At 42.2% G+C, this 22,234-nt stretch overlaps 1 protein-coding gene across 1 annotated transcript in view; it reads left to right on the top strand.

Moving 5' to 3' along the window:
* Positions 1–5,603, top strand: part of LOC131288070 (uncharacterized) — a 35,603-nt gene extending 30,000 nt beyond the window's left edge. The window contains exons 6-9 of the mRNA XM_058317169.1: positions 3,937–4,805; positions 4,928–5,138; positions 5,252–5,326; positions 5,421–5,603. Coding sequence (XP_058173152.1) covers positions 3,937–4,805; positions 4,928–5,138; positions 5,252–5,326; positions 5,421–5,492 — 1,227 coding nt within the window. The 3' untranslated portion in view covers positions 5,493–5,603. The remainder of the gene's footprint in view (positions 1–3,936; positions 4,806–4,927; positions 5,139–5,251; positions 5,327–5,420) is intronic.
* Positions 5,604–22,234: the final 16,631 nt, after the last annotated feature.

Here is a 22,234-nt window from a genome sequence, read left to right as displayed (position 1 = left end):
AAGACAACGAAGGAACTATGGTTCCTGGATGGAATGGTGGATTTGTTTCGCCAAACCAAAAATTAAATCGTTTTTCCGTTGGAAAACGAACCAAAAATACTCCAACTTCCGCTTGCTTCATAACATCCTCTACGCGGAGTTAAGGTCCTCATATGATCGGTATTTGGCAGATCCTAGTGAGCTGTCTAATATTAATCGTATAAAAGGGGAAATGCTCCTCCTTCAGAGGCGTTTCTCTGAGGACTTTGCTCAAATAAACGAAACGAGAGTAAGTGGTGAAAAAGTTTCCACTTTTCAGCTTGGAGAACGAAGGCAGGGTCGTACCGTGATTTCAAGCCTAAGAACTGACGATGACGTTATTATAGACAACCCTGACGAACTATTGAACTATGTTCAGACGTACTACAGGGACCTGTACTCCGACGAACCGACGTACCCTGACCTGTCTTTCGCATGTCACCGTGCAATTCCCGAGGATTGTCAAACCAACAACGGTTGCATGGATGAAATTACCGTGAGTGAAATCCTTCATGCAATTGAAAAATCGAAACCTCGGAAGTCACCTGGTCCTGATGGAATCCCAATAGAGTTTTATCTACGGACATTTGAGGTCATTTGGAAAGAACTAGTATTAGTTCTCAACGAAGCCCTCAATGGCCATATTCCGGAGAGTTTCGTTAATGGGGTCATTGTCCTCGGAAGAAAGAAGGGTGATGGGTGCACGTTATCCTCCTACCGCCCGATCTCTCTCCTTAACACGGATTACAAACTCCTCTCGAGGATATTGAGGATTCGGCTTGGAAGAATTATGGATAAGTGGCAGGTGATATCACCGGCGCAGAAATGCAGCAACAAGCCCGCCAATATTTTCCAGGCCGTACTCTCTGTTAAGGAGAGAATCATAGATCTAAAGCGGAGGAGGAAGTGTGGAAAGCTCGTCTCCTTCGATCTTTCGCAGGCGTTTGACCGTGTTGATAGGGGCTTTCTGTTTGAATCGATGGTCTCCTTGGGTTTCAATCCGGATCTCGTCTGCCTTTTGAGGAAAATTGGAGAACAGTCCTCTTCTCGTGTCCTTGTGAACGGCTCTCTATCCTCTTCCTTTCCTATCCAACGCTCCGTGCGACAAGGAGATCCCTTGTCAATGCACTTGTTTATCCTATACCTTCATCCCCTCATCACTAGAATCGAAGGTATTTGCTGCGATCCGGATGACCTGGTCAATGCTTATGCTGACGATGTCTCAGTGGTGAGTACGTCCCCTTCCAAAATTGAGCGAGTGAGAGCGGCAATCGAGGCTTTTGGTGTCTGCTCTGGTGCCAAACTAAATGTCCACAAGACTCTGGCTTTGGATATTGGAGCGGTATCAGACGGGCACCGGCTCTTAATACCATGGCTGCACACTGTGGAGCGCCTGCGGCTGCTTGGAATCCTTTTTTCCAACAACATTCGGGAAGCAGCCGGTCACAACTGGGACCTGGTGATCAACCAGTTTCGTCGGCTGGTGTGGTTACACAGGGTGAGAGACCTGAACCTTATGCAGAAAGTGGTTCTGCTCAACACCTTCTTGCTGCCGAAGCTGTGGTTCGTTGCGTCGGTTGTTGGTGCACGCGCAATGGACACAGCCAAGGTAACTAGCCTGGTAGGGTCTCTCCTCTGGAGCGGTGCTGGCGGAATACGGATCCCACTCCAACAACTGGCGCTGCCCCGAAACCGTGGGGGACTCAACCTCCACATCCCAGCTGTGACGACTATAGCCCTGTTGACCAACCGGTATGTGGTGGAACAGGAGTACCTGCGGATTGGTGCGGACCACATACAATACGCTGACAATCCGCCTGACATTGCAGCCATCCCATCAACATATCCATGCCTTCGGAGTGTTGTCCAGATACTCGCATACGTTCCCTCCCCTCTTAAGCAACACCCGTCCACTAGAGCGTTTCGCAAGACGCTAGTGCAACGTTTCCCAAATCCCAAAATCCAGGAACAGTTTCAAAATGTTGTCTGGAAGATGGTATGGAAGAACATCCATTCCCCGAAGTTGTCATCGGAACAGCGGTCGGCACTTTACCTTGTCGTGAACGGCAAGGTCCCACATGGCGATCTGCTAATGCGGATGGGACGCGCATCCTCATCGTCCTGTATGTTTTGTGTTGAATGTGACACCCTGGAACATAGGTTCACCTCTTGCACTCGCGTTATTGCCGCCTGGGACCTGCTGCAGCAGTGCATCAGGAATGAAGCTCCAGGGTGTCAGTGCTCGTTTCAATGTCTCCGTTTTCCAGTACTCCGCGGAATGAGTACTGCGCAACGAGTAAAAGTGCTTCGTCTGTATGCAAACTACATCATCCATATCATTGGAAACAATGATACTGCGATCGATCTAGCTGTCCTTAAATGTACATTGTTTCTTTGACACTATTGTAAAGACCATATTTATAAGCAAGTAAACTATTTTATAAATAAATAGTATGTTTTATAAAAAAAAAAAAAAATCAATTTCGGGAACTGCTTCCATGGCTCTCCCACCCCCCTGCAGACGTTCAAGAACATCCGAAACAAGCGCCAGGATCGGCTGCGCGGGAAGCTGCGGAAGCGGAAGTTCGACGGCGAGGACGGCTTCGGGCTGCAGCTGACGAACATTAACTGCCAGTCGTGCCCGGTGTGCCACGGGCGATTGCAGCGGACGCAGGAGGAAATTGCGCAACACATCGAGGAATGCGTCAGAAAGGTTCGTACGGCATTATCGCACCCCCGTTTGCATGCAATTTTTCAGTTTTCCCTCCCAGAAAAGGGAAATAGACGGTATCGAAAAAAGAAAATATATCTAACACCGAACACTCGTTTCGAATGTCAAACAAACTGGAATACACATTTGTCAAGTGTTAATCTTTTTAGACCTTTCGATAACTTCTACAAGACCATTTTAAAACCTAAAGAACGTAATTTTTTATGAAAATAGAATTTGGCGTCCATTTCTTATACACTTATTGTTTTAACCAAATTTCAATTTTGATAACGTGTTGATCTTGTTACAAAATATGTTACCACCCGAGTGATTTTTAAAAGTATCCTTTCGTGACAGAAGTAAAACAAGAGTGAACAGAAAACAAAATTTTGTTTTTTCACAATTCATTCATTTTATTAAAGACTCCAAAAAGAAAAATGAGCAAAACACTTGTAAAATATTAGTTTGTTAAACTTTTTCATAAAAGTTGCATTTATCATGACGAAGATAAATGAATTGAAATCAGTTTTCATATCCGTTGTTTAATATTTGATATGCATTTGAGCTAGTTGGTAAATATGAATTTTCAAATATTACTTGACTACCGTATTCAAACTAGTATTGTGCTTAATAAATCTTTTGACAAGATTCATTCATATGAATCTTCCATCTAAGATTCATTAAGATGGATTCGTGAATCTTTGCGAATTCGAATCTGCAAAACTTAATGAATCTTTCGAAACCTTAATGAATTTTCATGAATCTTTCATGGATCTGTCACGAATCTCCACCATTCTTTCATTGGCGTGGACAATGCGACAAAAAAAAGAGGGGTCTCTCGAACCTCTCAATGAAAGATTCATTAATCCTTAAAACGCAGAGAATCAATCAGGTTCATGAATCTGAATCTGATTCGCACAACTCCAATTCATACGTTAAAGTTTGAATTACACTACAATAGTACATCGATAAAATAAACTTCTTGCCCTTCAGTCCAGCTTTCACGATAAGATTGTGTCAATTCAAAGGACAAATATTTTAGTAAAGTTCGCGAACGTCATGTATCATTCAATCCATTGCAAAGCAATGGCAACAGAACAATTATCACTCGTCGCTCCCTTCGCTCTCATCACCCCTTAGTTAAACTTCCTGCCTAACCACGTCTCATCAAGACCTTCGCCACTCTTTACCCTCTTCTCGTGAAACAGCACCAACACCAGCACCAACAGGCGCAACAACAACAGCAACAGCAGCAGCAGCAGCAAACGCCACCCTCATTGCATCCCGCCCATCCACACCACCCGCACCATCACCCACACCACCCACAGCACCACCACCACCAGCAGCAACAGCAGCAAACGTCCCAGCAGACACCGGTGACGCCGGCAAGTCAGCAGTCTTCGCCCCAGGACGAGGATGAAACGGTCGACGTGGAGAGCTACGGTGACGAAACGTCCAACGGTGCGATCAATATGTCCTCGAACGTGATCCACCACACGAGCGCGACGGCCACCGGAAACGGTATGCTCCACACTCCCGGCCACAACAACAACAACAACAACATCATCAAGCCGGACAACAGCGTGCCCCTGACGAAGCTCCCACCGATGGAGGAGAGCGCGATCAGTTCGCTCAGTTCGATCGTGCCACACTGGGACCGTGGCAAGCCACGTCTCAACCTGCCGTTGAACTGCAAACAGGGCGCACTGATGGACGAACCACGTCCCTGGACGACGGTGGTGAAACCGAGGCTGATGACGGGACCGTTCGAGAGCGCCACGCAGGGATCCGGAGCGGGTGGAGCGACCGCTCCGACTGATCACTCCATCACGCGAGTCACTCCGACCAGCAGCGATCAGCGGATCGATGTCGACTACGACCAGGAGCACGACCACAGCCAGGACATGATCACCGACAACGACGAGGAGGTGATCGTGGACAACACCGACGACGAGGAGTGCATGAAACCGGTGCGGCCGCATCGACCGACCGCCCAGCACCTCAACGGTCACCCGGCGATGCCCTCGGCGATGAACGGTGTGCCGACACCGGCGAACGACAGCAGCAGCAAGAACAGGTAGGTAGGAACCGGGGCGACACACACGCACACCGAGAGGGCGTCCTACTCCGACTCCACAATCCCACGCCTGCCCGGACTAATCAGCGGCAAATACTTCCTCTTCTACGCCACGCAAGCAGCACGGAGGAGGCCACCTCATCCGTAGAGATCGACTCGGCCACCGACTCGATGTCGGCGTCGCGGACCGCCGGCACCACGCCCAACTCGGACTCGTACGTCAGCACCTCGGAGTCGGCGGAGCCGTCCTCGAAGGCGCAGGTCCTCGAAGAGCTTAAGGCCCGGATACGGGAGCTGGAGGGTTCGCCGCACTACAAGTGTTTCATATGTAAGGTTAGCTTTGTTCTACCCCTCTTCCTTTGCCAGACTTTGCCAGGACTTCCTTCAGCACTCACTGACCTCAACCGTTTGGCGTTCTCGCTCTTCTCATGTCTTTGTCTCTACAGGAAAAATGTAAAACATTGATCATATCGAAGATCTGCGGACATTATCTTTGCGAAGAGTGTTGGATCACAGAATCGGTAAGAAGAAGCGAAGAACCTTGCCACCCTCTGGTGTAACCGATCTGATGTACCATTTCCGTTTCTTCTTTCGCCTCTCTTCCCCTCAAAACAGGAATCGTCCAAATCTTGCCCACGGTGCAAGATCATCACAGCGAATTCGGATTTTAGGAAAATTCATGCTTAACCTGCGCGCTAGTAGAACAGTTTTATTTATTAGATGACGTATTAGTGTATTTATTACCCGGTGGTACCCACCTCCGCCCCGCCAAGCCGCACGAACTATCGAACGACTTTGAACGCTTATTGTTTTATACACAAAAGCCCAACCAAAACTGAAGCAACAAAGAACGCAACCCTCCGGCCAGCCCGCCAGTTAAATCCCAACCATTTTTCGCGTACACTGAATCGAAACTAAACGAAAACCCCTCGAAACCGAATCGAACTCCCGAAAAAGGGATGCAACAGTTGTGAGATATCTACGCGCAGAAAACATAAACACACATTCATCCACTTACACACGACAAACGTATCTCTGTTCATCTCTTGTTTGTAAAATTGTGAGGAAGTTGAAAGGCACATCGGAACGAAACAAGACGTTGACGTGAACCACGGTACGTTGAAGCGATGTGCAATAGGTTCTTCGATGTTTTCTGGTCATCGCCTGCTGCTTTCCCTTTCCCTTATGCTTCTGTGCTATGTCCTACCTGCCCCGCAGTAGGACCTACGAATGGTGACATAGAGCGTGGAAGCAATTTTCCGCGGAGCGAAAGTGATTTAGCTGGACACACGTGGGTCGTCGGGTTTTTCTCCCTCTAATCGAATCGTTGTTATAGAAAAAAACAATAAAAAATGAACCTTATCTGCTTTCTCATTTAACGCGTGGTCCAGTTGTAATGTGTTTAAATTGGAAAGAAACGATGCAAAACTCAATATGTCCCGAATGCCGATATCAACTTCTTGTATTAGTTTTTACTTTTTTTTAATGATTGTCAGTTTTGAAACAACATTAATTATACCTGCAAATATTGCGCTTTGTTTATGATGATGAAAATTATAATTTTTATGGAAAGCTCTACGAAAGAAATTCACAAAATTTTTAAACAAAAAATAATTTCACATCTTATTGATGTGCTGACATAACTATCGTTTAAGGTTTAAATTTGAACATTGATATTTTTTTATTTTTTGGGAAAATCTAATCACAGGCATTAATTTTTTCGACCGGCATTCATCAATTTTAATGAACATTTCTAATTTAGGTTTGATATTTTTATAAAAAAATATTTACCGCATATAGTAGTGATAAATAAATGTTTTACATTTTGAAAACAACTGGATTGCCAACTAAAATAGTATATTTCAATTCAATATAACCTTAATTTCTGGATTCCGTTACCAGTTACAAAAACGCAATAACCGTTCTTTGCTTAGGAAAGTTTTGGAAAATCTAAGCTTACAAATAACGTTACATGGGAATGCCGTGTCAAGAAAGTGAGAATTAATCAAAAATGTATTTTTTATCCTTCAACTAGTGATAGTGCAAACGTTAGAAAACGGTTGCAACTGAATGTATATCCGAACCATTACATAAACGTATTTGTTAACAAAATCGAACACATTGGTGTACGAATTAAGATAAAGAAAAAGAAGTGTATAATCCCTCATAATACTTAACATTACCTTGTATCTGCTCTAAATTCCCGTGCGTTTGATTAACCCAAGAAAACGGGAGGTGGAACACGGCACAAGCTACCGGGCCTAAACTTTATTTAACCTGTCACCAAGCTCACGATTGGCTCCACCGACACGGCTAGCAGTTCCCACCAGCTTACACTATCTTTAATCCGGTGAATTTCCTCGGATTGAGCTGCCAATAAACTGAAATCCTTCAACGTTCACAGGTATTCAGGGTCATTTACGGATTTCAGCATAAGACATTGAACGAATCAAAAACCCCTACCATCGTTGTCTGCGCGTCTTCGTTTCTTTCTGCTAACCGTCCGAACAACTCCCATGTCCCATTCATGTTTATCCTTCGCGCGAGCAAATCTTTATTATCATCACCGTCATCGCCGGTTCGCGTTTCAATCGAATCGTTTTTCTTCTTCCTGCTGTCGTCCATGATGCTTCGCTGCGCCATCACATTTGGCCAAAAAGAGGCTTTTGGATGTCTGCCTGTCTGTGTGCGTGCCGCGGCTTCGCGAGGGCTTATGAATGAATTTGTAAAGCAAATTATAGAATCAATAAAAATATTACCTCAATATGTTCTTCAACACTGGTAGCCGGCTGTTGACTGCTTCGCAGTGCGGTCATTTTTCATCGTCGTCCGCTTGCGCTCCGGCCCTGCTCCTGCCATCGAATAAACGGAGTCGTCGAAAGACAATCGACGAGCTACAACCTTTTAGAGTTCGCTCAATATCTAAGACGATTTTACAATCCTTCGCTGCGTTGTGTCCACCCTAAACAAAAAAAGCCTCACCGAAAGCCACCGTTAGCGTTGAAACGGCGTGAGGAGGATGGATTCCGTCCGCACATCGTCCGGACGGATGGTTCATTTCATAGAATCGGTTGAGCTTAACACAGTGTGTGACAAAATTATCCTCATAGTTCTTCACAGACATTTGTTAATTAGCTTATGTTTATTTATAATTTTAAAAATGGGTTTATAAGTTGTACAACTTGTACCTTTTTTTTGGTAGACTGCCTAACCGATATAATCCTTCTTCAGCATTAATGTTTGTCTTGCTCGGTTACTCAGTAACTTCCAATAACTCCGGTAACCGGTCCGTCGAGTAACATTCACTTTTACGAAAAGGAATGGTTATAGTGAAATAGGAATGGAATAGGAGGGGACACAAGGAGTGGAAAGAGGAGAGGATCAAATGGATCGATTATGAATTGCCTTGTAAAGGCAAAGATAATACAAGCAAACTTACGTATAGTACCTCCATTCCAAGTTGTCAAGGGCCCTCTTCTCTATGATTCATCTTTAGCATCTTTTTATGGTATTCGGACTTTGGTTTTCTGAACGGTATTCTGGTTAAACTTATTAAAAACATTGCACAGTTGTTGGTTTGATATGAATTTTTAGGCCGATATATTGAAAACGGCACAAAAAAACAGTATCTTGCGGTTGTTAAGAATTATAACTGTTCAACATATGATGTTTTTCATTCTACATTATTTTTGTCAATAATTGCATTCTAAAATATTCCTCAAAAAAGATCTGCTAAAATTCTCGAATTGAACCTGTCAAGATACTAAAAACCGAAAGTATCAGCTTGTTTGTTGAAATAGCCCAATTTAGATTTTTTTTTTAATTGAATAATGTTTACCAAAACTGTAAACAAAATGTATTTTGATTTCTTATGTGTCTATTAAAACTTTGAAAGGCCTTTTCTTTGTGTCTGCTTTTATGCATTTGTTCTGATTGATCTACAAACTAACTTAACATAGCAAAACTTTTTTCTTAAAAAAGGAATTTGCTATACAAATTAAAACACGATCTACTGTTCTGTCCAGCATTGTATGGACAAACGTCCCAGCAGGAATCCATTTCACACGCGTCTCTAAACCGAACACGATCGACGAAGACGAAAGAGCAACAACAACGACGACAAAAAATACACACACTAGCTGTCGTGCTCTGTCCCTTCGACTGTTTGTTTTATTGCACCCGAAGGGGGCACTTTGAACATCTTAATCCATTTCACATCTCAAATATTTGCCTCTTGTCTGAAGGTTTGCTACCGCGCACTCTGTGATCTCCCGCCGCGGACAGAACTCGAATGTCAATGCTAGCGGCCCCTGACCAGTTTTTCACCTCCCGTACTTCCACATTGTGCATGTTTCACCTTTCCACCGGTTTGAGAGAAAAAGACAGCAATAGAGAGAGAGACATCCCGCCGACATCCCGTTCGTTCCTTGTGCGCGGTGTCGATAAAATAAATCCATCAAGAACTATTAACTAAAAAGCTCATAAAAAGGTGTTAATTTTTTAATGAATTCTATTCAGTATCGGATGTCCATTCCGGGTCGTCCGAATGGAGCGGTCGGAAGAAAGGAAATGCAGACCAGTGCCCTTTTTCTTGCCCACTCCTGCGGTGATGGATTTCTCCTACGCGGTGATGGATTGGGAGTTTTAAAAAACGAGCGAAACGAGGAAGCTAGTCAACATTGTCCCTTTCTGTAAAGGTTCGCTCCGAGCGAGATTGGACCTCGTCGGAACCGAAAGGTGGGATGGGGTTTTCTTTACATTTCCGCCCGGCAAACAAAACATGGCCACAGACAGGAAAAGCCGGCGCACGTTGGGATGGTGTCGTGTTGTGCAAATGGTACCAGTTCCGGTACCCATTAGCCGGTTCTAATTACTCTCTGCCTCCGCGAGCGTTCCAAATAGCGAAAAATGTGTTTCGTTCGGCCAACTATTAGCATATCTCTTCATCCGTCTAACTTCCCCAAAGTGCGTTGAAGTACTGGTTTTCTGGTTACAAATTAGACTCCCGAGAGTAAGAATGGTTGTGTGATTTATGCGGTACACTTAATTATTCCATCACTCAAGCGTTGCCGCACTTGTCGTCGGTGGAGTGTTCCCAACCACTACTCGTAATTTAACTAATTGATTCAATTTCAACCTCCACTCCAGGTTTGCTGACGATTTGGGTTAGTTTTGTAGCACATTGATTGTTTGCCTTGTGACATTTCTCTCTCTGTCTCTTACAACATACCGAATTTAATTTTCTTGCCATTCGAAGCAGGGACTCCCCCAAAGTGCTGCAGCACCAAGGTGTCATGTCGCGAAAGACTCTCAATAGCGATCAACATTCGTTCGACATCTAAATCGCGTCAACGACCATGTATCGTCGACACTCGAAACGGGTTCAAAGGGGATTTTCCGGCATACGGATGGGTACACTTTTTCGAGCCACACGAAGGAAAAAGGGGGAAATTTATTTACATTACAATTTTCCACTCCCTTTTCCGATAACATTCCACCACGCTCTTCTGGTTCAAGATGATTTGGCGGCGTTTCGGGACATCTTCTTCTCCGTGGTACACCTTTTCATTTCCCGAATCAACGACCGCCCAGCATGAAACATCCATTCACGATCGGGTTTCGAAATTTTCCCGCCGCAGAAGGGTCCAATAAAAGCCGTCCAAAGTCGAAAGAGCACTCACGCACAGCCCTTTTTCCGGCCACTTCCGAAATGTTTACATGCCTCGGTTTTGGGCAACCAAGGAGGCCAAACGAAAAGGAAACCGAAATTGGCCGCACTATCGGAACGGAAGGGCGGAAAGGATGTGCCTCGGCTTTTCGTTTCCCTTATAGTCAGGAAATGGATCGTTCTTGTCTTTTGCTAAAAAGAATAATAAATATCACCGCACAATCGAAATAGACACGATGAGATGGCAAGGGGAAGGAACTGGCATGGAAATTGGGCTCCAGCGGATGTTGTTCCGGAGGAAAATATTGTATGTATGTGTGTGTGTGTGTGTGTGTGTGAGAGAGAGAGAGAGCTACGCTATTCGTTTCTATATCGTTTCGGCATCGGCTTCGAACGGCTTTTGTAGTTTTTCTCCGAGTCCGATTGTTGAAAGTTTCCGCAACCATGTCCATCACCAAACTCGTCGGACGGATTTTTATTGGAAGCATGATTGTTCCGTTATTTTATTACCTCTTAATGTATCGACCTATCGCGTCATAAACGTTTCTCAATCTCAATCGCATCGTGCCGGTGAAAGATCAAATTGAACGATTGTTTCGAATTCGGAAAAGAATCGGTTTTGGAACGATTGCATTCTTGGGCACAAAAAAAAGTTGCTAAACACAGCAATCTATGTTCCCGTTGGTAGGGAGATACGTTAGACATTCTTTCCGCCGCCGAAGCGATCCGCCACGCCGCACCATAAATCACCCGACACCCAGAAACCGTCGGTTCCACCGAACGATGTCGAGTAAAAATCTATTAAAATATCTTCGCTCCAATTACGACGCCTTCGATTGCCGATAATTGTGCATAATGGAGCAAATGAAGTGATTTATAAGTGTGTATTTTTCGCGCGATCGTACCGGCAAATCGTAGTCTTCCCGACTAGAAGTCCTGCTACTTCTGGCTTCCTACCATGGTATGTGCGTCCATCGTACAAGCCTAGGAGCTTGCAACTCCTTCCACTCCCATGGACGCAGTCATTTCTTGTAGTAAATAAATTCTTCCCGAACCAAGTGGCCGTTTACCGGGTGGAAATCCATTCACACGGGAAACCATCGTAGCAACCATCCCACCTTCGGCACTGTCTGGCATGACGGAGAACACGAAAAGCCCTGCTTGGTCCATGCTGCTGCACGCCGAGGCCAATTGCCAACCGGGTGGATATTGAGTAGCAATAAATAACCGTACGCTAAAATATTCATCGGCTCTAATTTAAGAGTAATTTATTGATTATTCAAAATGATTCTCATTGATTCCCCCTCAGCTACACTGCACTCTCGGGATTCCGGGTGCCGGTAGCGCGACGAATTATCTCCTGTCCCGGAACGGGAAAGCGGTGCAACGATGCAGTGGCCCCGGTAGGCGAGTTCTTGTAATAGGACAATTGTATTTTCCTTGTCGTGACGGCGTGCGGCGGGGAAAAATACACAATCTCATCTCAATACCAGATATAGTTCTTTTATCTCCAGCATAATAATCATTTTATCATCGTCTATTGCCAAATCGAAATTAAAATTAAAAACTAACATTTAATTGCTTAATCATGCTTAACGGTATGTATAGTATGCTTGGAATGTTTGAGAACGCATTTATCAATTATATGTAAGACACGGCGGAAAGAAATCTACTTCAATAATAGCCAATATGAACCCTTAAAATATTTGTTTTATTCGTTTTAACATTAAATAGAAACTGTGGCCTTTGATAGAACGAAAAACTTATATTCAGTTCCTAGAATAGTTTGATTTATTGGTTTTCCGCGGTTTTGTTTTTGTCATACTAAAAATATATTTGAAAAACAGTTGATTTCATTCAACAGTTCGACGGTGAATCGTTTTTTTTAACAAAAATAATAGAGACCTTATAGTGACGGCAGATAAATAAACAAAATTTATTTATGCGAAAAACTAAAACAAGAATAATGAACGTGTACAATGCAACTAAAATAATATTATATTTTTTATTTATATTAAAAAACTGTCACTAATTGTTTATAAGAGTGTTACACACTTGTTTGTGCCACGGTTATTTTTGATTAGTACTACGATAATGAAAATTTCCAAAGTATTCATAATTTTTTACCAATAAATAAACTGCCAAAAAGGGATAGACGAGAAAAAAAACCTCAGTGACGGCAATTCTAAACTGCTTTCTTCCTCAAAACATGATGAATCAATCCCCGGTATTTGCTTCTCGTTACACTACATAAACCAAATGACCTTGTTTTCGATGTTGCGAAATTCAATCACCCACTTCACAATTGGGATCACTAAAGCAAACCATCCACATGACACTTTTTATTCCTTTCCCGGCGGACGTCAGGTGAGCTCCGGGACGCCGGTTCATCATCATCCACGTTTTCCGCTTGTCATTCCAAACGGGGAAGCCAGCTCGAAAGCAACCCGTCAACTACGAGACAATGGTGGTAATTTGGCTAAAAGCATTTCATTAACCCTCCAGGCTCCAAAGCGGCTCCCTTTAGGGGGGAAACGTTTGACAAGATTTTCGAAGAGTTTTCAGAGTTGAGCCGAGCTGCGTTCAAAATGAACTACCGAAGCCGTGGGGGTTCATCCTTAGGGAATCGAATGGTGGTGGTGGTTGTTTTTTTTTGTTTCATTGTCTTCCTTTTTACACTTCCTTCTAACGGAAGTTCAAATCGAATGCGCGCACCGATCGTAATTGCCCGATTAATCACCATTACACCTTCAATAAGTAGTGAAATTTAATAAGTCAAGTATGCTGCTATTGTTTTTACGCATCTCTACTCTCCCTACAAACATGCCCAAATTCAGCCGGGGGTAGCGTTATTGGCTGCCGTCTGTAAAGTGAATTTGACCGGAGGAAATTATCTTTTAAGGCATCATTGTCCCGATGCAAGCAGTTTAATGCACCGTTGGATGCACAGCGGAAGCAGCGATGGACAAAATCAAAGGATATCTAATGAACTTTTTTTGCTTTAATTATTTCAAGTGGTTCACCAAACAAAAAAAAAATGAAATATATTGAAAAATATATTTATAACGCAAAATTTTACAGCCATTATGTTAAGTACAACTATTCCGTCCACACACAAATGAAAACATTTTGAAGAAATCAATTGATTTAAAGCTCACTGAATTTACACAACACAAACTCTAAATCCTCCCACTATCGGAAAAGGATTTTGTGTTCTTCGTTTGCAAAGAAACACTCAACCGTTTCTTGAAATCGCAATTTCAACCCCTTTTAAGGTGCGCCGCGGTTCCTGTCGCGATTCCTGTCGCGAAGATAAAAAAAAATGAACAAAATGTCCTGCCGTCCACTGCCCTTCTCCAGGAAGGTATCAACTTCAACACTCTTGGAAGATGGTGGTACTGGCACCCAACTGGCATTGGCTGCCCTCGACTCTCGGTGGGGCAGGTATTCAAAAACAATAAAAGTGGAGGAAAATTTTAATATTCAATTTATTCATTGCTTTTATTGTGCCAAATCGCGTACCCCGTCCGCACGTTCGGCGTGAACTGGCAACGCAACCACGGCAGGGATCCTTCCGCGTGCATTGGGTAAAGACGGAGCCGGAATCCTTCCCTGGAGCGACCAGAATTGGCCCTCGTGGTTTGGGTTGCTTTTCCACGCAACTGCAAATGGCAGGCACGCTTTCAGCCGGCACTTCACTGGATCGCTGGAGTTTGCCGGCTGTAAAAACGTCAGGACGAATCGTCCAACCGAAGGTGCAGCGATCCCCTTTGGCGAATTCCCGGTCCATTATTTCACTGTGAAGGAGTGCGAAAGATTTGCCACCGTGGCCGGAACGATTCTGAGCTATTTATTCGTGCGTTTTTTAACCATCCAAAGAATAAGTATTGAACAAGGATTGTTTGTTTGTGTTTGTTTTTTAATACTTTTATTTTATTTGATTTGTACTATTCATTCTTTTATTGAGTATTTAAATGTTTTCAATGTATTAGCAAGCAAAAAAGCCATGCCGAATTTCATGTTCCAAACTAAAATCCTAAAGGCATACAACTATAGAACTAGTTAATAAATCAATACACACACGGTACAAAAACGAAATTTTTAAACGTTTTGAATCGGAATCATGGATTAGATTAGAACAATTTCAATATTAAAAGTGCACTTGTTTCTCAATATATAAAAGTGTACAAGATACCTGCTTTACAAAAATAACTAAAAAATATAGAAAAGTCTAAAGCTAATTTGGTTACATAATTGGCAGTCACAAATTTTACTACACGTAAGAAAGTTTATTCTGTTTATTCTCTGAATTGAATTTGGTCAATGGATTTTATGTTGTTTCCTTACTTCGATAATACAATCAAACTGTTAATACTTGGGAAATTATGTTCTCGATTATGTATTGTTTTCGCTGGCGTCGTATTAGGAAAAGATCCAGTAAAAACTTCGGGTGGATTAAACAAGATAGACTTAGTGGAACACACGCGACATTATGTCTACCGGAACAGTAGCAACCCGTTTCGCTGTTGGCCAAAAGAATGACCAAACGGGGGGAAGAGTGTACGTCTTTCACACAAACCAACAACAAACTCTTGACCCCTTCCACCCCATCGATATCTGCGCGCCAGGGGTCAGTTGGAAGAAACAGAAAAAAACCCTGGTACATATGTTTTCCAACACTTTACGCGCTGTCTTGCGCAATGGCAGCATCAGATCGGGTCGGATTCGGTTCCCGGTTTAGGTTGGCCACACTCCGCCATGCCTCCTTCAGTTTCCTCAGCATCTACAGGCATCTGCAATACCCGGAAACGTTTAAAAGTTTCTTTCCTTTCGGTGCCTTTTTGCCGTTTGTTTTGCATCTGGCCGGGAATGACTCCTGTGCGCGCGGCAACTTCTCCATTCTCCGAGCGATCGGAAAAAAACATTCCACAGCCAACTCCGGTGCGGCGCGAGAGAAGTATTTCGCCAATGCAATATTTATACACGTTTCTATATTGTCGAATGAATGAATCCATTCAATGCAAATTATATTGTTACTGCAGCGATGTGCAACTGTGCATTTCTCTCCTGCACCGGCCTTCCAAGCACCCGTTCCCGGTGTTGCTGCTCCATACCGTAAGCCAAAGGTTCCCTTCTTACTTCCTGCAGCTTCCGCTTGAAGATCGCAGCCGTCTTTGCCGACATTGCTAAGGAGACAGCACAGTATAGGGTGAAGTTCCGGCACGAGACGATTGTGTGACGTTGAATGCTCGCTTTGAGTAAACATCAGTCAGTCGACAGAGGTTAATCACAACGGCACACAACATACATCTCGCACCTCCCGTGAGGTGGCACTTCATGACTTTTCCCCTTTCCCAAAACAATCTCGTCTCGCCTAGATGGTGCCACTCATTGGAAGTTCCTGGACAGAAGGTTTAAAATTCTTTGCTTAAATATATTGCTTAATTTTGCCACTCCGTGACAGTCGTCTTCAGTTTTGTTTACTTCGGAATCTTTTTTTTTTCATACCGGAGACACGCTTGACGCAGTGAGACAAGCGCTTAATTAATTTCTACCATCTTTCGGGCAGCGAGCAAACATTCCTCCTTCCAACCGGAAATGCGTGTCAATCGAATACCAACCACCTTTCCCTGCACGCGGAAAAAAACGAATACGAATTAGCGACAACAGTAAAAAAAACGAGAAGAACCAAAATCGAAAATCTGCTCCTTTTAAAATAAAAGAAAGCGCTAAATTCTTCATTTTCAACCCCCAGAATGCGGAAAATGGTTTGATCCGGTGTGCTCGGGTGCTTATTAAATTTTTTTTCCCGCCTTCTCCCGTCTGAAATCTCAAGTTTTCCTTCGTTTGTTTTTAGTACGTTTCCCTGTTGGGTTTTTTTCTGTTTCTTGTTTAGTTCGGTTGGACACTCTTCTGCTTTTTTTTAAACTAAGGATGGCATGCCTGGATTTAAACTTGTCACATAATTTAATTAAGGAACGGTTAAAACAACTTGAAATTCTTTTTCGGTGATCTTTTATTTTCACCCTCGCGTTTGTCCACTTGGAAGAAAAGGTAGCAAATTTCTTGGCGTTTTTCGTTTTTTTTTTGTTCCGTCACGGATCGTTGAAAATAAAATATTTTCTCGCCGATGAAAACATGACAAGAAATGAAGAGAAAGTAATTAAATGATAAGATTCACCTACTCATTCCTTGACACGAGGTATTTCACTTCCATTTAGAGCAACCTTTAAATTTAATCCTGTGATGTTGAATACTTTTCACAATTTTTTAAATATTATATTAATAATTGATTAGTTTATCGTTAACGGCATGGTACGTTGATTGAAAGTGTCATAGTAAAAAAATGAAATTTTAAATATTTATATCAGTGGCGTTTATTGAAAGTGTCATAATATGAATTAATTTTAATTTGATAAACGACACCGATCCACGACCTTTTTTTCCTCATTGATCAGTTTTTTGAGATCAAATAATTATTTTAAATTTACAAAGATCAAAGTATCATTTGAAACAAAAATTTAAAAAAATACAAACAAAACATAATCAAATGAAACAGTGGCTCGCAAAGAATAAGGTGTAATTTCAGTTAATTAAATCTTTCTCGCACGGTACTTTGCACCAACCAGTGTGAACCGAACAGGATAAAAGTAACACCAAGAACTCATAAAAAAAGAACGCGCAAACATTTCTGGACCAAAAAAAAAAGTTAAAATGTCGGCACCAACAGTTTGTCCTGTCCAAGTGCTAAGAGATGCTGGCCAGCGAAGAGTTGAGTAGATAGAGAGAGAGAAGAAAAAACGCCACAAAATCAGATAAAAAGAATTCATGCATCACAGATTAGCAGCCACGCTTCGTTTGACTGATCCCTGGACCGGAGCATCGGAACCGGAGACTCTTCACGTCCGGGGCCAGGACAGCCGATCTCGAAGCCCCCGGGGTGTGTCAGCTTTACCGACCTTGCCAGCACACCGGCGCGCCGTTTGTGTTCATCATTGCAAATCGTTGTCAGATGGTGACCCTTATAATTGGATTACGAGTCAACGTGGCGCGAACGAAGGCTTCGACCGAGCAAAACGGTACGAGAAATGTGAAATGAGTAATTGTCTGCCGGTTTACGTGCGATACTAAAGTAGAGCAATTGGTTAGAAGTAGCGACCATAAGTGCTCCAGAACACTCGTGAGTAGTGAAATGCGAATGTGAAGCCTACATACGTCGAGATCATCTGCCGTGGAAAGCGTAAAGCCGGATATTTTCTCAAGCAATCCATTGATATATTCAATTTTTTTAAATAAAATGGTTTCCGGGTTCGAAAATTGTCAATAAATGTTCCATTTCCGTACTCTATTAAACTAATACTTATTTGATATAATCTTTACCCGATGAGGCTAAAAAGGTTAAAATTGGTTCCATTTAATTAACTTACGATACGAAAAATGTATGAAATAAAATAGATTCATTAAACATACATAATTATGCTTTAGTATTTTAAAATAAATAAATAATTGCAATCCTGCTTTTGGATTGACGTTGCATCATGGGCTCATGACAATCTGTTTTTTTGTAAGATTTGTTTAAATGTAACCAAAGAAACAAACCACATTCAACAAATTTAGAAGTCGATCCTTTTCCTATCAAAGATCAGTTGAAGGGAAACTTAAATTGAAGCATTTGAGCACGCAATCCAAAATATTTTCATTTCCGTTACGTCAAACTCGGTCTCTTTTTCCATCGTCGATAAACTAATCGGCCATAAAATGATAATCAAATAGCACAAAATCACTCCCGTTCCGGAGGCAGTGCTTGTGACCAGTGCGTGTGCCGGTGCAATTTCCCTATTTTGTCCTTTTTTTTTGCAACATTACAACTTTCATTATGCAAATCCACTCACTCGTTCCCCCTAGGACTAAACGAGAAAAAGTAATATAAAAAGGAAAGCAGTATTCTGAGACACTGACAAGGATATTCAATATTGCGAAAAGTTTGATCCCCGTTCGGTGGCGAACGACCAACTCCGCCCCGTGCGTGTGCGCCTAGCACCCCAGGAACTGGCTAATATTAATTTTAATGTTTTAATATTCCCGCACATTTGCGAAAACCGGACAACACCGGGAACGGGGGTCGCCATTTCGTAGGGGCTGCCCCGAAGCTGAATGAAGAACAGTGGGTCAGGGAAAACGAAGGAAACCCGAGCAGCATATCAACGCAAACCCAGGCTAGCCGATGGGAAAGTCATTTCGGAGGTGATGATAAGCATCTTTCCGCCAGGCCGCAAAACGCCACAACCGGACGCGTTGGGAGGAATTTTTATTGCTGTTGCTGTGGTGCCTCCTCATACGACCCTCCCGTGTTGCATATTGACTTGGAATTGCGAATGACTTTGATGGAAACGAGGAAACATTGTTTAACCCACACCAAACACCGCACTAGGAACTTGTTGTTCCGGGCAACCGGAAACGATGAGTCGGCTCTCGACGCGGTCCTCAAGAACTTTGCAGTCGAATGTACAAACGGCTCAGAGCAGTGGCCAACGGTATCCGGATCTTACCGTGAGCTTATCCACAGCCTGAGCGTTTCCGAGGCCAAAGATGAAACGTGACGGTATGCTACAAACTCTGTTGGCTCTAATTGGCTTCTCTAGCGTCAGCTCAGGTGGATCGGAATTGGCCTAATTTCATCCACGGGTGGCGCCGTTTCTATCTTCAAGCACGTTTACAGCGCTTTGTTTTTATTTTCTAACAGCTTAAAAGAGTGTCGTCGTTGGAATCGGTAATGTGCAGCAGCAGAAAACTCCGGGAAAGCAATTGCTTATGAGAACTAAACAAAATTATTATAACTCAGTACAATGTAAGATTCAGTTTTGATACTTGAAACAGTATCACTTGTGTAGAATATTTTTCCAAAGGTTTCCCAGAATATACTCTTATAATTTCATTTTATCTTGAACTACTGAAAGCCAAATTCATCTTCTTTAAATGAAATAGAAACAACTACAAAACAAACGACGAAACTCTATTCTTGCTAAGCTTTTGATTTACTATTGTTTTATTTCAACCCGTACGCAGGGACGGATCTATTTCTAATTGCAAATGGGTTAAATTTTATTTTCCTTTTTGCAAATGGGTTAAAGGATGTAATGATTGGCGAGCGGTTTCAAACATATTGTACGACCATAAAAAAATTAAAGATCAATTTGAGTTATTTACACTTTACATAAAAACTTATCTATTTACAATGGAATAGATCTGAATTTACTAAAAGAAGAAGAAATTTATGAAATAAGAATGATGAAGGTATTAATAAGAGTAATTTTGAATCGAAAACTTTTAAGCCGTCTCGGTTTAGGATTTGGAGGCCATAATGAACAGCTAGGTTTAAATTGTAGGGAACTTGTTAAGATTGCTTAGGTGAGTATGATGAGTTGCATATACAACAACCACCAAATAGTGAAAAAAGACGTGAGAATTACCCATCACAGCGAATATAAAATAAATTGGAAATCTAATTTGAATCGAAATCCGATCAGCATCTATAAAACAAACCAAAGTGGACGTACTACAGCAATACTTTAAATTCTTCTCCTGATTTTTTCCATGTAGATCAATTAACATTCGTTATAAAACAGTGTCCAAGTTAGAAAAAATAACAGAATATTTTTTTTTATGTTGTTGCAATTGAAAAACATAACAACTATATGATAATACTGCAAAACATGTTCAATCAATTATAAAACAAACAAGTCCAACATTGATTTTTACCACAATCTTTATCACAAACCCTATAACTGTCGCTGTTTTGCTGGCTTCAGCTATTTACGCTACTTATTTTTTAATAAATGAAAATAAACTAGCATTTTTTTCATCCAATGTTTGTTGAACTGGTGTGACACTAATGAGTGGAACATTATCCTGCATGCGTGTAGCACTAAATGCCCGTTTTGAGGGACTTCGAATTGAATGAACCACGCTTCAGCTCTATGCCGTGGTTACAATTGTATCCTGATTGAAAAATAACGCACCAAACGTTGGTAGAAGAAAAATGTGACCAAAACCACACAAAAATTAACAAGCGGGCACACAAAAACTCACATCACCATAAATAAAAAAAACCTGCCTCAACCCTAGCAGCGCCGTGTAGTGGGCGCTAAAAACTTATGCCAATATTTGCCCGCCTTTCAATCGACCGACAGCGAGCAACCGGAGCCCGGTTGCGGTCTGTTCCGGTGGTGTAACTTCATTTTTACGATATTAAACTGGCGGCGTATCAGTGCATAAAAAAATATTACACATTAATTAACAATTTTTGGTAGACTGGCACCAGCCCTGGCGCGTATCCATCACGGCACAGTTCGGTCAATTTTGGTCCTGCTGCGATATTGGACCCCCGGTTCCGGTTGCGTTTATCCCGAAGTCCCGAACCACCCGAGCCACACCCATGCACACACACATGCCACCCCGTCACGGCGTGGTTCTCCTCCAGTGTCCTTTCATTCCGCTGCATGTATCCCAGACTAGCCGATAAACCTCGCACAAAACAGTATTGATTTAATGTAAATAAAGATGTCAAGCTGCGGTAATAAGATTGATGTCGAAATGATAGCCTCCCGTTTTTCGTCACTCAGACGATGACTGTCTGCATCTGTGTATGCTATGGTGTGCTATTTTGTATGTGTTCTACCCGGTCCAGTTCTCCCTTTGCCTGGACACGCTGGACACCAGACCGTAGCCAACACGGTCAACAAACGACTCTGCAACTCTGCTCACAAATCTCTTTGGCCAGCGACGAGCAGACCAATATTCCCGAAAACGAACCATCGACCGATGACACGGTGTTCGGGAAATTTGTCAGGATTCTAGCAGGAATACAGTGACGGTCGAAAAGGTTCGGTTTCGTTTCGTACCTTAAGTTTGTGCAAAAGGCTTATCAACCATTGATATTGTCCTTGTACCTGTACCGTATCTCTGATGTGGAAAATGATAAATATTTTCCAAAAATTCGGCGAAAACTAAATATATATTATTAAATTATTCTCCAAGACAAAACCAGTCCAGTTTATTTTCAATTACCGTACATTTTAATGTAATATGTATCCCAGATGAAAAACTAAACAAAACATATGAGCTTCATTGAAACACAATTTATGCTCCCTCTCCTTATATTGTTTCCAACTTCCTTTTTTCTTCTAAACTGTTTATCCTCTCAACCCTGTTTAACGCCTCCAAACATTCTCCAACACTTAAATCCTTACAGTCCCAAATTTCGCATCAAACTGATCCTGATTGACTTCCTTAATCAATTTACTTATATAAACAAAACTACCTTTGCAAGAACCTAAAATCTACATTCAACTTATATAAGATGGTATAAACTTACCTTGGTGGTCCAACTCGGATATGTACAAAACATTTGTGGATCAATCTTCGTTTCTGTAAACCTTTGAGGTACAATTAAAATTACTACGAACAAAAGAAGACGGATAATTTCCTAGATTCTCACATGTGTGTTCGTACTGCGTCTCATTTGGTTTTATTTTTGAAGCATGCTACCCTATCTAAGATAAACGAATTGACTCAAATTCATTTCAAATAATAATATAATCTTATCGTTCAAAAACATTGCTAAGAATTATGTTTTGTTTTTCCTTAACACCGAATGTTTGGAAGTACTGTCGATTGACCCTAATTACCACATTTAAAACTTTTATAATCAAACTTTTTGAATGGTACTGAAATGTTAGAGAATTTATGTGGACAAATTTAA

This window comes from Anopheles ziemanni, chromosome 3 (assembly GCF_943734765.1).
Source record: "Anopheles ziemanni chromosome 3, idAnoZiCoDA_A2_x.2, whole genome shotgun sequence".
Classification (NCBI taxonomy): Eukaryota; Metazoa; Arthropoda; class Insecta; order Diptera; family Culicidae; genus Anopheles; species Anopheles ziemanni.
Note: the sequence above shows the minus strand (reverse complement) of the source record. Positions and strands in the feature narration are given on the sequence as shown.